The 13,700-nt window shown below is 45.0% G+C and overlaps 1 protein-coding gene across 2 annotated transcripts in view; it reads left to right on the top strand.

Annotated features, from left to right (window-relative positions):
* Window positions 1–2,044: 2,044 nt before the first annotated feature.
* Window positions 2,045–13,700, top strand: part of COL6A3 (collagen type VI alpha 3 chain) — a gene marked incomplete at both ends in the record, with an annotated part of 50,521 nt that continues 38,865 nt past the window's right edge. For both annotated transcript variants that reach the window (XM_080621811.1, XM_080621810.1), the window contains 3 exons: window positions 2,045–2,132; window positions 7,383–7,985; window positions 12,047–12,649. In XM_080621811.1, the coding sequence (XP_080477937.1) occupies window positions 2,045–2,132; window positions 7,383–7,985; window positions 12,047–12,649 (1,294 nt within the window). The remainder of the gene's footprint in view (window positions 2,133–7,382; window positions 7,986–12,046; window positions 12,650–13,700) is intronic.

Below are 13,700 nucleotides of genomic sequence, written 5' to 3'. Positions count from 1 at the left end.
AGAGAAAACTTGACACATCTAAATGAATACTGCGTGTTTCTGCTGGCTCTGGATGCCTATTGAATGTGTCTCCACCTGGTGGGGTTGTTACTGTTGTTGTTATTATTAACAAGCATGTGGGGAAAGGTAGAGGCTGACTTTTGCCTGACTCATGCTGTTATCATTGATAAATACCATCAGGGAGACTGTGGGAATTCTCCTTTCAGCTGGCTCCTTCTGATAACCCTGAAGAGTGCTTCTTCAGGGGAAGATAGATCAGCTGGTCAGATGTTTATTACCAAGTTTTCCCTAATTCGTAGAATCATAGAATAGTTAGGGTTGGAAAAGACTTTAAGATCCATCCAGTTCCAACCCCACTTCCATGGGCAGAGGCACCTCACACTAAACCGTGTTACCCAAGGCTCTGTCCAGCCTGGCCTTGAACACCGCCAGGGATGCAGCACTCACAGCTTCCTTGGGCAACCCATTCCAGTGCCTCACCACCCTCACAGTAAAGAATTTCTTCCTTAGATCCAATCTAAACTTCCCCTCTTTAAGTTTGAACCCGTTACCCCTTGTCCTGTCACTACAGTCCCTAAAATGAAGAGTCCCTCTCCAGCATCCTTATAGGCCCCTTTCAGATACTGGAAGGCTGCTCTGAGGTCTCCACGCAGCCTTCTCTTCTCCAGGCTGAACAGCCCCAACTTTCTCAGCCTGTCTCCATACGAGAGGTGCTCCAGTCCCCTGATCATCCTCGTGGCCTCCTCTGGACTTGTTCCAACAGCTCCATGTCCTTTTGATGTTGAGGACACCAGAACTGCACACAATGCTCCAAGTGAGGTCTCACGAGAGCAGAGCAGAGGGGCAGGATCACCTCCTTCAACCTGCTGGTCACGCTGCAGTTCCTGGCACCTGGTTCTGTTTCTCGCTTTGCCAATGATGACCATCTCTGTAAATACCGTGGCTTTTCTTAAACAGGGGGTTAGTGTTCCCCCTAACTCTTGAAGGCTCATATATTGGTCGTACTCTCTGGATTGGTGGAGTTGGCAAGGATGGTAATAAGAAAACTGGGGATTTTTACATTTCTATCATTTTCAAACCTGGTCAATAGCTTGATGTATGTGAATCACTTTCAGCTCATTTGAGTGAGCTCTTTTGGGGGAATGAAAAGTATTAAATCCCTATATTCTCTTCTGGGAGGAGGTTTTTCCAGTTAAGCAAACCTTGTTCCTTTCTGCTCTGTAGGCTTGGAAATGAACATGAAATAATAAATTGGTTGTCTTTATGATGACAGAACCACAGCTCTCCTGCACAAGGCATTCGTTCAGGAGGCTCATCAGGAGCAGCACAGATAAGAAACTTGCCTAAGTTTTATTTCTGGTTCCAACATATGAAATAGTATTCTTGATGCCTTTCCAGAATATGATCAGGCTGTGAGGCCGTGGGAGGCCAAGGGCTTCTTCCTGATCATGCGGCTCACTTGGATGTGGGGTAGTGAAACATCCATTTGTACGTTTGGGGCAGCTGAAGAGGTGAGCTGAGGCAAAAGGGATGCTCAGGGAAGTTACAGTCATGGTGCTTGTGCAAAATGAAATAAGAAAGGGCAGCAGGAAGAGGGAACACACTCACCAAGGTGTTGGAGCTGGTCACCCATGGGAGGGTAAGGCAGGTGAGAAGCCACCATAGATTTGAGAGTTGGTAGAAACCTGAGCTGACCGTTTTCCTATGTATTAGGTATTACCTGGGACAGCACAGGCAAGAAGAAAGCTACCCAAGTCCACAGGGGTGATTAAATGTCAATTATGTGAGCAATGATTCCTCTTCCAAAGAAATGCTTGCTAGGAGCAGACTCTGTACAGCATTAAGAGTTTGGGTTTTTTTTCGCCCTGTCAAAGTGCACAAAAGCATTGCAAAACCCCATGGTTTGCCTTTTCTATCTTGTGCCTCACCCATGCCTGGCCAGCACTACCACTGTTCCTCACTCTCCCTGTTTTCCTCCCTTAGGTCTCACGTTGGGTGCTTCAAAACAAGGATAATAAAAGGAAAACTCAGATAAAAGACCAAAATGAGGAAACACCGACACTTGCCCTTTGAGGCAGTGTTTTATCTCCTACTCTCAGGCTGTTGCTTGCTTCATGCTCAGCAGCAAGCAGGTGAGACTGTTCTGCATTTCGTGACTTTGCCTGTACAAACGTGCCAGTAGTTCACACCTTTTGGTTTTTAACATGCATGTCGATAGTCCATTGTGGTTCACCTTCTCCTCAGCTCCCACCCAGCTGAGGGTCCTTTCAGACCCTGGCCAATTCGTGTGGTGCCTTCCCAAGCATGTCTCTGGCCAATGGCGTGCCTTTGAGGATGCTCTGCGGGGGACAGAGGTGCAGGACATGTGCCCTGGCTGGCCCCAAGCAGGTTTTCTCCTGGGCAGAGCCATGTTGCCCTGCTTGCATGTGTTGGAGAGCTTTAGCAGTGAGAAGAACACTGCCACCGACCTCTAGAAAGGCACTGGTGCCTCTAGGACCAGAGCTGGTGTCATGAGGTGGGTGTTAGCAGCAGGAAAAGTATGGAAAACTCATGCCAGCACCCAGGCTGCTTAAACGGGGCAGCCCTGCCTGCTTGAGCACTGCCACAGAGGCAGCAAAGCCCTGAGTCAGCAAAAAATCTGCATGTGACCACGGGCAGCTAGGGACTGAGCAAGCCTGAATTCAGTCGTGAAGCTGCAGGGGTATGGCTCAGGGCTGTGCAGTGAGGTCCAGGAGGGGAGAAGCATCTTGCCTCCCCCTCTGTGGGAAGGGTAGGTCGCATGCTGTCCTCTCCTGTCCCTCAGTGCCTGTGGTGTCAGGGTGCTGATGGCTGTCTGGCTTTTCTCCAGCACCTCCCGCTGTGCTGCAGGCGATAAGGGGAAGCTGAGCTTCACTTTCACCATGCACAAGAAGCTGTCGGTTGTTTGGGCGAGGAGGAGGAGGATGCTGCTGCTTGTGCTGACTGATAGAAAATCCTAAATCCCCATCTGTTTTTTTAAAGCTGTCAAACCCGTTGCTGTGGCTGATATAATATTTCTAGTGGATTCCTCTTGGAGCATTGGGAAGGAACATTTCCAACTGGTTCGAGAGTTTCTGTATGATGTTGTAAAAGCTTTAGATGTGGGAGGAAATGATTTTCGCTTTGCCCTGGTCCAGTTCAGCGGAAACCCCCACACAGAGTTCCAGTTAAATACCTACCCCTCTACCCAGGACGTCCTGTCCCATATTGCCAACATGCCTTACGTGGGGGGAGGCACCAAGACTGGAAAAGGATTAGAGTACCTAATCGAGAACCATCTCACTAAAGCTGCTGGAAGCAGAGCCAGTGAAGGTGTCCCTCAGGTTATTATAGTGTTAACGGACGGACGATCCCAGGATGATGTGGCTCTGCCATCATCTGTCCTTAAATCAGCCCATGTAAACCTGTTTGCGATCAGCGTGCAGGATGCAGTGGAAGGGGAGTTACAGGAAATAGCAAGCGAACCCTTCGATACGCACCTTTTCAACCTAGAGAACTTTACCGCTCTCCATGGCATAGTTGGAGACTTAGTGGCGAGTGTCCGTTCATCCATGACTCCAGAAAAGGCTGGGGCCAAAGGACTGGTTAAAGACATCACAGGTAATGGCTGACTGCTGATGGCTTCCATCAGCATGGGATCTGCTGGTGTTGCGCTGTTTAAAGCCTTTGTAGGGGCAAGACTGAGATGGACGTTCAAGAGGTTTAAAAACAAAGGTTTGAAGCTTGTGGCCCCATGTTTGTAGCTATCAAGCGTGCTGTCACCTGCAGATTGAACTGGCATCCCATGAGGTAGCACAGGAGCCCTTGGATGGGCAGAGACCTGTTGTGACCACCCTTTTGCACCCATGGCATGGAGAGGAGCTCAAGTTAGTAACTCTGCAGGGAGCTCTGCAGAGTTATTAAATTGCTTCATCCTATCCACTCCCAAGGCAGAGAAACAGGGGATGAGCACACTAGCTGTGGCAATGATTCTTTGAGGCCCTGATCAAAAACCCTCAAGACTGAGAAGGTCACTGCTGGCTGCAGGGGCACCATGCGGGATGTCCCCTTGCAGTTAGCAGGGGAGACAGGCAATGTGCTACTCCAGAAAGTCATTCTTGACAGAAGACAAGAAAAGCAGTTTGGTGGAGACCTTCTCCACTGAAACCCCATCCCTGAGCTGGCCCTCAGCCTCTCTTCTCATGTGCTTGGAGAAGGGTGTGTGGTTGGAGAGCCCCTTTTGCAACACCACACAAATGCCTTCTGTACAAGCTGATGGCTTCCACCTTGTGGAGTGCTGGACCCTTCCTGTGACTGAAACTTCTCTTCAAACCGCTTGGGCTTCAACAGATCTGTGCTGACTGCAAGCTGGGGACCCAGTTTGCCTGGAAAAAAAGCAAGACACTTCCTCTAGCCTTTCACTGTTCATGCAAAGGGCCCTTTGAGCAGCTTTGTTGTGCTTCACAGCAGAAGCCCCAGAGATCAAACCTTTCTTTTTATTCCTGAGACTCCATCTGAAGGTCAATAGCTTGCGGGGTGATGTAAGGCAACAGCAGTGTAATGAGGAAGTGTAACATTAATCCCCCTGTGTTGTCTTGCCTGATTAACCCTCACGCCAGCCCCACTGAGTGCTCTCCATCACTGCATGACACTGAGCAACACCAAAAGGCTGTGCTCATGTGTGTTTTTATTGTGCAAAGTGCTTGACAGGGCAAATATCCAGATCATGTGAAAGCCACAGGGAAGAAAAGCAGCTGCCCCAGAAGGGTGACGTAAGGTTCACCAGTTCTGAGAAATTCATGTCACTATATGTGAAAATGAGTGTTATCCCAGCCAGCTACAGCACTGCAGTGGCTGTTTTGCGGCTTCTCCATTGAGGACCACAGTGCTTCCCTGTTGAAATCACAGGGGAATTGCTCTTTGGCAACTGACTGTCCTCCTCAGGGGCACACCAGCATGTAACCCAATAGTACATGAATATCTGGAATCACAGACATTCCTTTAAAAGCTTTAAAGGCAGTTGCCTCCTTTGTGTTTATCATGTATTTCTAAGTTCATTTCTACTCTGAGAGATTTTTTGCAAGCATTTCCTTCTCCCCCATAACCCAAATTTAAGTCAATCCTACTACAGTCATTTTGTCCCTGTGTGACTTGCATGGGTGATCTATGGAATATCATGAAACATAGGAAAAGATGTTACAGGTCCTAAACATTGGATCACAAGAATGTGCAAAGGATGGTACAAATAACGTTTGCCTAAAATGTGTAAAAATGCCATGGAAGTTATGCTAAAAATGAGCCCTGATATGAAACAGAAATGTTAACCCCCCCCAGTACCATAGTGCTTCCAGTATAAAGTACCAAAGCTATTGGTCTCTGGCCATCCCCAGAGCTGACTAGAATAAATGTGAAGGTCAGCCCCAAGTTTGCCCTGATGTATTTGTTAAACCTGAGCTGTCTGTCTCATCTGACCCTCCTTGCTTAGTTGTGTAACAAGCATGCTTTTATTTGTTCTCCAGCACCAGCTTGTTCCATAAACGTGCACTGAAGTACAAGGTTTTTTTACAGTGATGACACATTATCCAATATATCTGTTTCCCATGTATATTCTCTCCTGCGGGAGTGACCTGTGCTGCTGTGATGACACCCATTGATGTTTGAAACCTTGTTCCTCAAAAAGATGTTCAGGGTATCTAAAGCAGCGCTGGGTACAACCGCGTTGAGATTTTCCCTTCATTTATACGATGAAATAGAACATGTACATCCCACCTGAAAATGGCACAGTAAAAAATGCACAAAGCACCCCTAAATTTTGACTCGATGGAAAAACAAATCCTGCAGTCCTTTACAATTCTGAACAATGCTAAAGCCGACATTGGCTATGGAGTTGGCCCAGGGAAGTGATGATGCCCTGGAGACCTTCTGTTTAGTCGCTGGAATTGTGGTAGTATTTGAATCTCTTGGTGGCATCATGATATATGAAAACATTTACTAGAAAAAACAATTAAACAGGGGAAAAAATAACCAAACAAACCAAAACCAATGGTTTTACCACTGCTGGTTAATAGCAAAGACCACAGGTTTATCCCTGGCCTTGCTAAACTCCATGCCAGTTTTGCTATTGGTTTCACTTTTGGCTTTTGAAAGCTGAGAGCTGAGTGGGATTTACAAACAGTGCATTTGCAAATAGTCTGAAATTTGATTTCTTCACAAGGTTGGAGAGTAATAGCATGGAAACATCTGAGCATGTTTTTGGGTGGTCTTTATCCCAGTTTGCATGCATATGGCTCCTGGTGATATGATGGGTATAAATTAGTTGAGCAAAAGGAGTAAGAGCAAACACCAGGGCATGTTTGGTCTGCTTCGGTAAGTCTCACAGCAAAAAATGTTTTCCCCTTCACAATCATGTTCATGCCATATAAAAGGTTGGGGGTTTTTCGGTGTGTGTATATTCTCAGCAGATGCTTGCGATCATCTGGGTATGGTCACAACAAATAGAGTTGGATAATTGTGTCATGACTGATTTCATCACCCTGTTTTAACCTGATTCTGCATTCCCTGATTGAATATCCAGAGTCTGTATGAAAAATACCAATCCAAACCAAACTCCTCCATCGATAATCAATGCAGCCTTGTGCAAAGTAACTAAAGCAGGACAATTGTTTGGTGTAGTTGGCAGCTGTGCAGGTCTGCAATACCATTGTGTCTATGCTGGCTGCTGGTAAAAGAGTTACAGTGCAAGAATAATAACTGAGACCTTTTCACTGTTTCTAACAAATGCATTTGGAATAATAATCCTCCATGGTGGGAGAAGCCAATAAATTCAGCCACTACTTTTAACCAGCAAAACAGAAGAATTGCAACAGAGAGGCTGAAACTTTCCATGATTCCAATAACATGATTCCAGTGTAACAGCAGGTTTTCCTTTAAAAAAATAAAAATCAGTGTAATGAGGAAAACCTCCTTGAAATCTCGCTGTCCTCACCCACTGTCTTCAGGGTGAATTATCACCAAAATCCACCTTTTCCTTTTGGCTCTAAGTATTGAGACAGTACTGGCCACGGATGGAATGGATTTAGATTGGAAAAAAGAATGTATTTTGCCAAGTTTTCTCCTCATGTGCCAATTATTCTGACCCGTGTGTTAATGCAGCCACCGGCTCAGGTTATGTCTCTTGATGGGCAGTGGATGCTACTGGGCTGGGGCTGGGGGCTCTTATTCAATCAGAATGCAGAACTAAGAGGCAAACCTCCTCAGTAAACATGTGTTTTGTTTGCTCATTTTCGTGTTTCTTACTGGTTTTCTAAGAAACATGTCAGAACACTGTACAACTGCATGTAATCACCCATTTTAATGCCTTCACCTTTGCATTTCTTTTTTTAAAGCTCAAGAGTCTGCTGACCTTATTTTCCTTATTGACGGATCAGACAACATCGGAAGTGTCAATTTCCAAGCCATACGTGATTTCCTTGTAAATTTGATTGAAAGCCTCAGAGTTGGAGCTCAGCAAATACACATTGGGGTGGTGCAGTATAGTGATCAACCCAGAACCGAGTTCGCTTTGAACAGCTATTCCACAAAAGCGGAAGTTCTGGATGCCGTGAAGGCACTTAGTTTCCGCGGTGGCGAGGAAGCGAACACCGGTGCGGCACTGGAGTTTGTGGTGGAGAACCTCTTCACCCAGGCAGGAGGCAGCAGGATAGAGGAAGCGGTGCCGCAGATTTTAGTGCTGATAAGTGGTGGAGAGTCTAGTGATGATATCCGAGAGGGCTTGTTAGCGGTGAAGCAAGCTAGTATATTTTCGTTTAGCATTGGGGTCCTGAATGCTGACAGTGCAGAGCTGCAGCAGATTGCTACTGATGGAAGCTTCGCATTTACTGCCCTGGATATCCGTAACCTTGATGCTCTTCGAGAATTATTACTGCCCAACATTGTTGGAGTGGCCCAAAGACTCATTTTGTTAGAGGCCCCAACCATTGTGACTGAAGGTATGTATGCCTTTCTAGACTGTTGCATTGCGATGAATGAATGAGCTTTTGCACACTTGAAAAACATACTTATTTTTTTAATTGCTTTTTTTTTTTCCTTTTGCAATGAATCTCTGTTCTCTGGTTGTGGGAAGGACACTGCTGCTGATGGGCAGAAATGCTTTTGCCCAGTGGGTTATCTTTTGAAAGCTGTGGGGTTGTGTGTCAATCACTGGCATGGCATGGGGCTTTAAAGGACACAAGCAGGGTATAAAAAATCTCATATAATCCTTTCTGGGGTATGTAAGGACTCTAGGAGTAAATCCTGCCCCACTGTCAGTTCTGTATGTCACATTAGCTTACATTATATGCCAGTTGAGTGTCAGGAGAATGAAATTTGACTGAGGAAGCTATCAGGGATGTTAAATGGATCCTTATTTCACAGCTTGCTAAAACAGTAGAATTCCATACCTCATTGAAACTGTGCATTGTTCTTGGGAAAATGGTGAAACTCCTGTGTTGCTGAACTGAAAAAGCAAAACGAGCGTTAGTTCTTCTGAAGTGAAATCCCTACCTTGCTAACATCTATTTCCCTTCAATGTGTCAGCTGAGAAAATTTACTGTGAGGCCATGGAAAAAGAAAATGTAGGTGTCAATGTTCCACTTAAGTCACTTTGTCACTCTTAAGTCCTTATTGATACTGTTTCTGGACTAGCATTAGCTCGGGTGTAGTGCAATAATGAATATCTGTATTCACAAGTAGGTGATTAGGAGTTTCTCACCCTGTGTTTTTATGAGTGAGTTAAATTTACTGATAGAGAGGCTTTATGGAAGACACAGCACATTGTACTTCAGAGGCTCCTGGAAAGGGCCAGGCTGGAGTTGCTGCACTTAATTACCAGGATGCTAGATGGGAACAATACTTTCAGGATCCAAGTGCCATTCTGCAGTTCTGTACATACTGTTCACTTCATGATGTATGTTGACACATAAAACTGTGTTCCAGATGTCTTTGCTGATCTATGCCTAAACACGATTGCTGTCCTGTGGCTCAAATCAAAGGGAGGAATTTGCCTGAAAGATCATTTTATGACCTTGCCTTGATTATTCCAGGAAAGAACATAAAGAACTTTTGCTCGTAGTACGCCATGAGAACCATGTTTTGCTAAATAAGCTGAAGTCTGCCTGCCTAGCTAGAATGTGCATGCCATGACCCATGTAGCTCAATAGAAAACCTCTTTCTGCCTCTCTGATTTCTAACAGTTTGAATCGTGACATTAAAAATGTTGCTATATTTGGTATCATCTGCACTTCTAGATTTGTCTCTTAAAATGCCAGCTCATTTGTAGCAGGTACAACTGTAGCATCAGCCTGTGCAATTACATACAGATGAATATGCTAAATGTAGAAGTGGGTATTTTCACAGGAGCTTTAGGGAATTTCCTTTCCCTAGCACCCATGGAAATTAATTTTGACTGTTCTGCTTGATTCATGTCAGTGCCTTGGAAATCTGCAGTGTAAAGCACTGGTGTGGGACACACCGCAGCCCAAAAGGGATGCCAAACCCACTGCGGTGCCAAGCGTTCCTGTGAAGTACCAAAGTCACCCCACCTTACATTAGCCCTCACGTTAGCTCTCACGTTAATGTTGGCTGAACACTAGTTCTTCTGAGATGAATAGACACCTCAAAGTGCCTTTCTGCCTCTCTTCCCCCTTCTCCTTTAACTGCTGGGGATCCCAGACGATTAAATTATGAGAGGTGCTTCACCAAAGATAGCTGAGATTGCAACAAGGAGGGAACTATGCAGGGCTGGGTTCAGTGCTGACACCCTCCAACATTCCTAGCCTTTAGAGTCAAAGACATAATGCTTTGATCCCAAATCCTTTGAAAGTCCTGGGAGACTTGCCATCAGCTTTACTGGGCTCAGTCCTATGAGACGTGTATAGCATTGCTTAAATGCTTTTGCTTTAATTGTATCCATTGAACTTAACACCATGGTTTGTTTCCTCCTGTGGGTTTTGGTTTTGGTTCTTGCATTCCTCTCCTCTAATAAAACATACTGCAGGCTTTGAGAGCTGCAGGAGAAATGAGGAGTGGAGGGAGCTATTCCTTCCCTGCTCCCTCATCTTTGCAAAGCCCCTTTCATGTTTCCCACAAACTTCTATATAAAGTCAAAAGCTTTCAGGGTCTCCATTTTTGGGTATCTAGCTGCTGAGAAGCTAAGGAAGTACTTTGAGCATCTCTCCTGAGTGATACAAAGCAGAGATTTCAGCCTTCGTTATCCATTTGGCAAGTTTCCTGTTTTTAGCTCTCTCCTTGGAGCAACTGATGAAAAAACTTAGCTGGGAGAATGAGTGGGGGATATAATGGTTCTGGGAAAGGGATTGTTTAAACGAATCCTTGTGGCTTTGTGAGTAGCTCTGTTTTGACAACCTGGGCAGCCAACTGCAAGCTGTATTTTGTGGAGGGTACCACCAGGTTTGCTTTGTGCAGGTTCTCATCACTTTGTGTCTGACAGCACCATGGTGGGCTATTCTAATCTTCACATTTAGACAGTCAGTCCTTAATCAAACAACTTCCAGCAAGACTCGGCAAGAGGCTTGTGCAAAGGTTTGCATTGGTGTTGGAGGCAGGTCTCTTGGGGACTGAGGACAGAGAGGCAGTTGAGTCACGGATGTTATCTTCAGCTCTAAATCACTTCTTGGGGTAGCCCAGTCTCATGGCACTTACTCCTAATGAGAAACCTGATGGAGATGAGCCTTTGGGAGCACTGCTTTCCATAGCCAGCTGGTGTCCACCCAAGAAGGACTGCAGCCAAAGCTTTGGGTTTTGTTCAACTCCAAAGTAAATAGCCTCCATTCAGAGAAGCACTGATGGGCTGAGGGGCTGCCCTTTGCCATCCAGGCCATACATGAATATTTGCTTCCACCTCCCCTGAGGGGTTTGAGATCCCACAGATTCCAGGTCTCCTCTTCCCCCGGGCTGTGCACTGATCATAGTGGTAAGCCTGGGAGGTGATGAACCTGCCGCCTTGCATACTGACCCCATCTCAGGAGCTCTTAGGTGGTTTGGCAATTTAAAGAAACCCCAAGTCCAGCATAATGCAATGATCCATAATGTTCCAGCATAACTTGGAAGCAACACAAGGTTTTCTTTTTCACTTAAATAGTATGAAATCAGGAAGGTGATGATGTGAGTGGGGTTGTATAAAAGATGGTATCCAGATTATCTCCCATGACAATGACATACAATGCTTTTATCACAGCGGTATTGATCCTGTTAATATTTACTGGGTTTTTGTGTGTACATCTGCTGTATTAAATATGATGGTGCTTTGGTTCCAATGCTGCACAACAGGGTTTTTTTTCTTTGCTATCTTCCTTCAAACTTAGCCGGGGAACTGGAAAGCTAACTGTGCTTGTTCTGTTTCCTTTGATGTAGTCAGTAATAAAGTTTCAGAGATTACAACGTAGGGGACCTGTTTTGTTAAAGACATGGCAACAAGAATATGATTCAGCTCTTCCATGGCTGGGCTAGCTGTGCCAAGAAAGATCATAACTTGGTTTTGTTAGATATGGAATAAGATGTAGGATGTGAAGACTCAAAGTCCAGGTACGTTGAATAAGTGGAGACTGTTCTCATGTCATTGCTTTTGGGAACCTAATCCTTCTGAAACCAAACCATGCTCTGGCATGATTCTGATGGCTCCACTGCAGATAGAGGAAGCATCACCTGCTTATTTTAACTCATGTGCCAGCTGAGTACCAAGATTTCCCGTTTGTCTTTCTTTCCTGTTTTGACATGTATGTGCATTTTAATATTGTTTTATAAACAACGTAATTCTTGCAACTCTTAAACTCTTCTGTGTTTTAGATAGGAAAAACATTCCTATTTCTTGTTAACTCTCTGCTAGAACTCAGACAATAATTCTGTTTTGAAAGCAAGACACTTCAAAAGTTGTTGAGAGTAACAGTACTTCAGACAGACAAGAAGTCCTAAATGTTGCTGAATTGTTGACTTAGAACTGATCTGCTGTGTGGTGAAGGCTTCCGCTAACTTTATGTTCATGCATTACTTGCAGTTATTGAAGTGAACAAGAAGGATATAGTCTTCCTGATAGATGGCTCAACTGCTCTGGGGACTGCTCCCTTTAATGCAATTCGTGATTTCGTTGCCAAAATTGTCCAAAGGCTGGAGGTTGGACCTGACCTGATCCAAGTCGCGGTGGCACAATACGCAGACACTGTGAAGCCAGAGTTCTATTTTAACACCCACCAGAGCAGAAAGGATGTGATGGCTAATGTCAAGAGAATGAAGCTCATGGGTGGTACGGCACTGAACACTGGCTCGGCACTGGACTTTGTGAGGAACAACTTCTTCACCAGTGCTGCTGGGTGCAGGATGGAGGAAGGGGTGCTCCCCATGCTGGTGCTCATCACTGGCGGTAAGTCCATGGATGCTGTTGACCAAGCCGCAGCAGAGATGAAAAGGAACCGGATAGTGATCCTTGCCATTGGGTCAAGAAATGCTGACCTGGCAGAACTTCAGGAGATTGCCCATGAGAGAGATTTTGTGTTCAATCCTAATGACTTCCGTGTCCAGTTCATGCAAGCCATTCTTCCTGAAGTGCTGTCACCTATCAGGACGCTCTCTGGAGGACTGATTATCCAAGAACCACCATCAGGTAATTAATGACCTGTTTCTAATTAAAGACATAGAGTTTATGTTTGTCAACCGTTATTCTAGGACATGTGGAGATAAGGGAGAAAAAGCATCAAGCGCATGTTTCAGCATAACTAAATGTTGTCTCCTTGGTTTGCAAAATGAGCAGGAACAGAGCGGTGGATTTGGTAGCATGGTTGTTACAGCTTTGTCATTCCTCCTTGGAGATTTTTGTCCCATCCAGTATTTGTCACCAACATTTAAAGGCCTGGTCGTGAAAGGTGTGCTTTACTAGTCAGGTACTGAAATCATACAGTGGAAGCTTTTTCTCTCGCTGAGGGTTTGTGTAATCTATAAGCAGGACACACTGTGAATGTTAAAATATCTCCCCCCGTTTGAGAATCATTTCTGGGGGAGATTTGCTCAAGAAAACATAGAAGTTTCTTCTGAGTACCAAGAAAATAAGCAAGTTTGTTCCTGGAGATGTTCATAGAAATGTGGCCTAACAGCAACTGCAACTTACCCTTTCAGAACATATTTACAATTCTCTTGTTGTTTACTCAGCTCAAGCCCTGAGAGATGTATGAGTTTATAGCAGTGTTGGTTTTCGTTTAATCTGTTTAGAAGGTGATCCAAAGCCCTGTGAAGCCAGTGGATCCTTTTTACTTGGTGTTGCCATTGACATCAGTCATGTGGAAGCAGTCCAGTTGCTAGTCATGTCTTTTCAGTCAGTTTCCACTACATCTCCAGAGGTGGTGTAGCTGAGTACAGATATACCAGATTTCTCAGGATTTCTTCCTAATAGGGTTGCTTGAGGTTGAACTAATGCTAGATATATTTGATCCTTGCATTTCCGTCTTATGGCATATGAACACTGAAAACCAGGACTTGCTGCAGCTCCTAGTGAAGTCAGGAGTGAGGTTCCCATTGGTTTAAATGGGTGTTGAACCATGTCCATCATTTTTTTAGTTTCTCCAAGTAATTCCAATTGTAAACCATGGTGCAAAACAAGCAGCTTTTGAAAGGGTCCTTAAGGAATGAAACCTGATGGCCATTGTACATGAGGAGCAGAC

The sequence above is a fragment of the Psittacula echo genome (genome assembly GCF_963264785.1).
Source record: "Psittacula echo genome assembly, chromosome: 6".
NCBI classification, from domain to species: domain Eukaryota; kingdom Metazoa; phylum Chordata; class Aves; order Psittaciformes; family Psittacidae; genus Psittacula; species Psittacula echo.
Note: the sequence above shows the minus strand (reverse complement) of the source record. Positions and strands in the feature narration are given on the sequence as shown.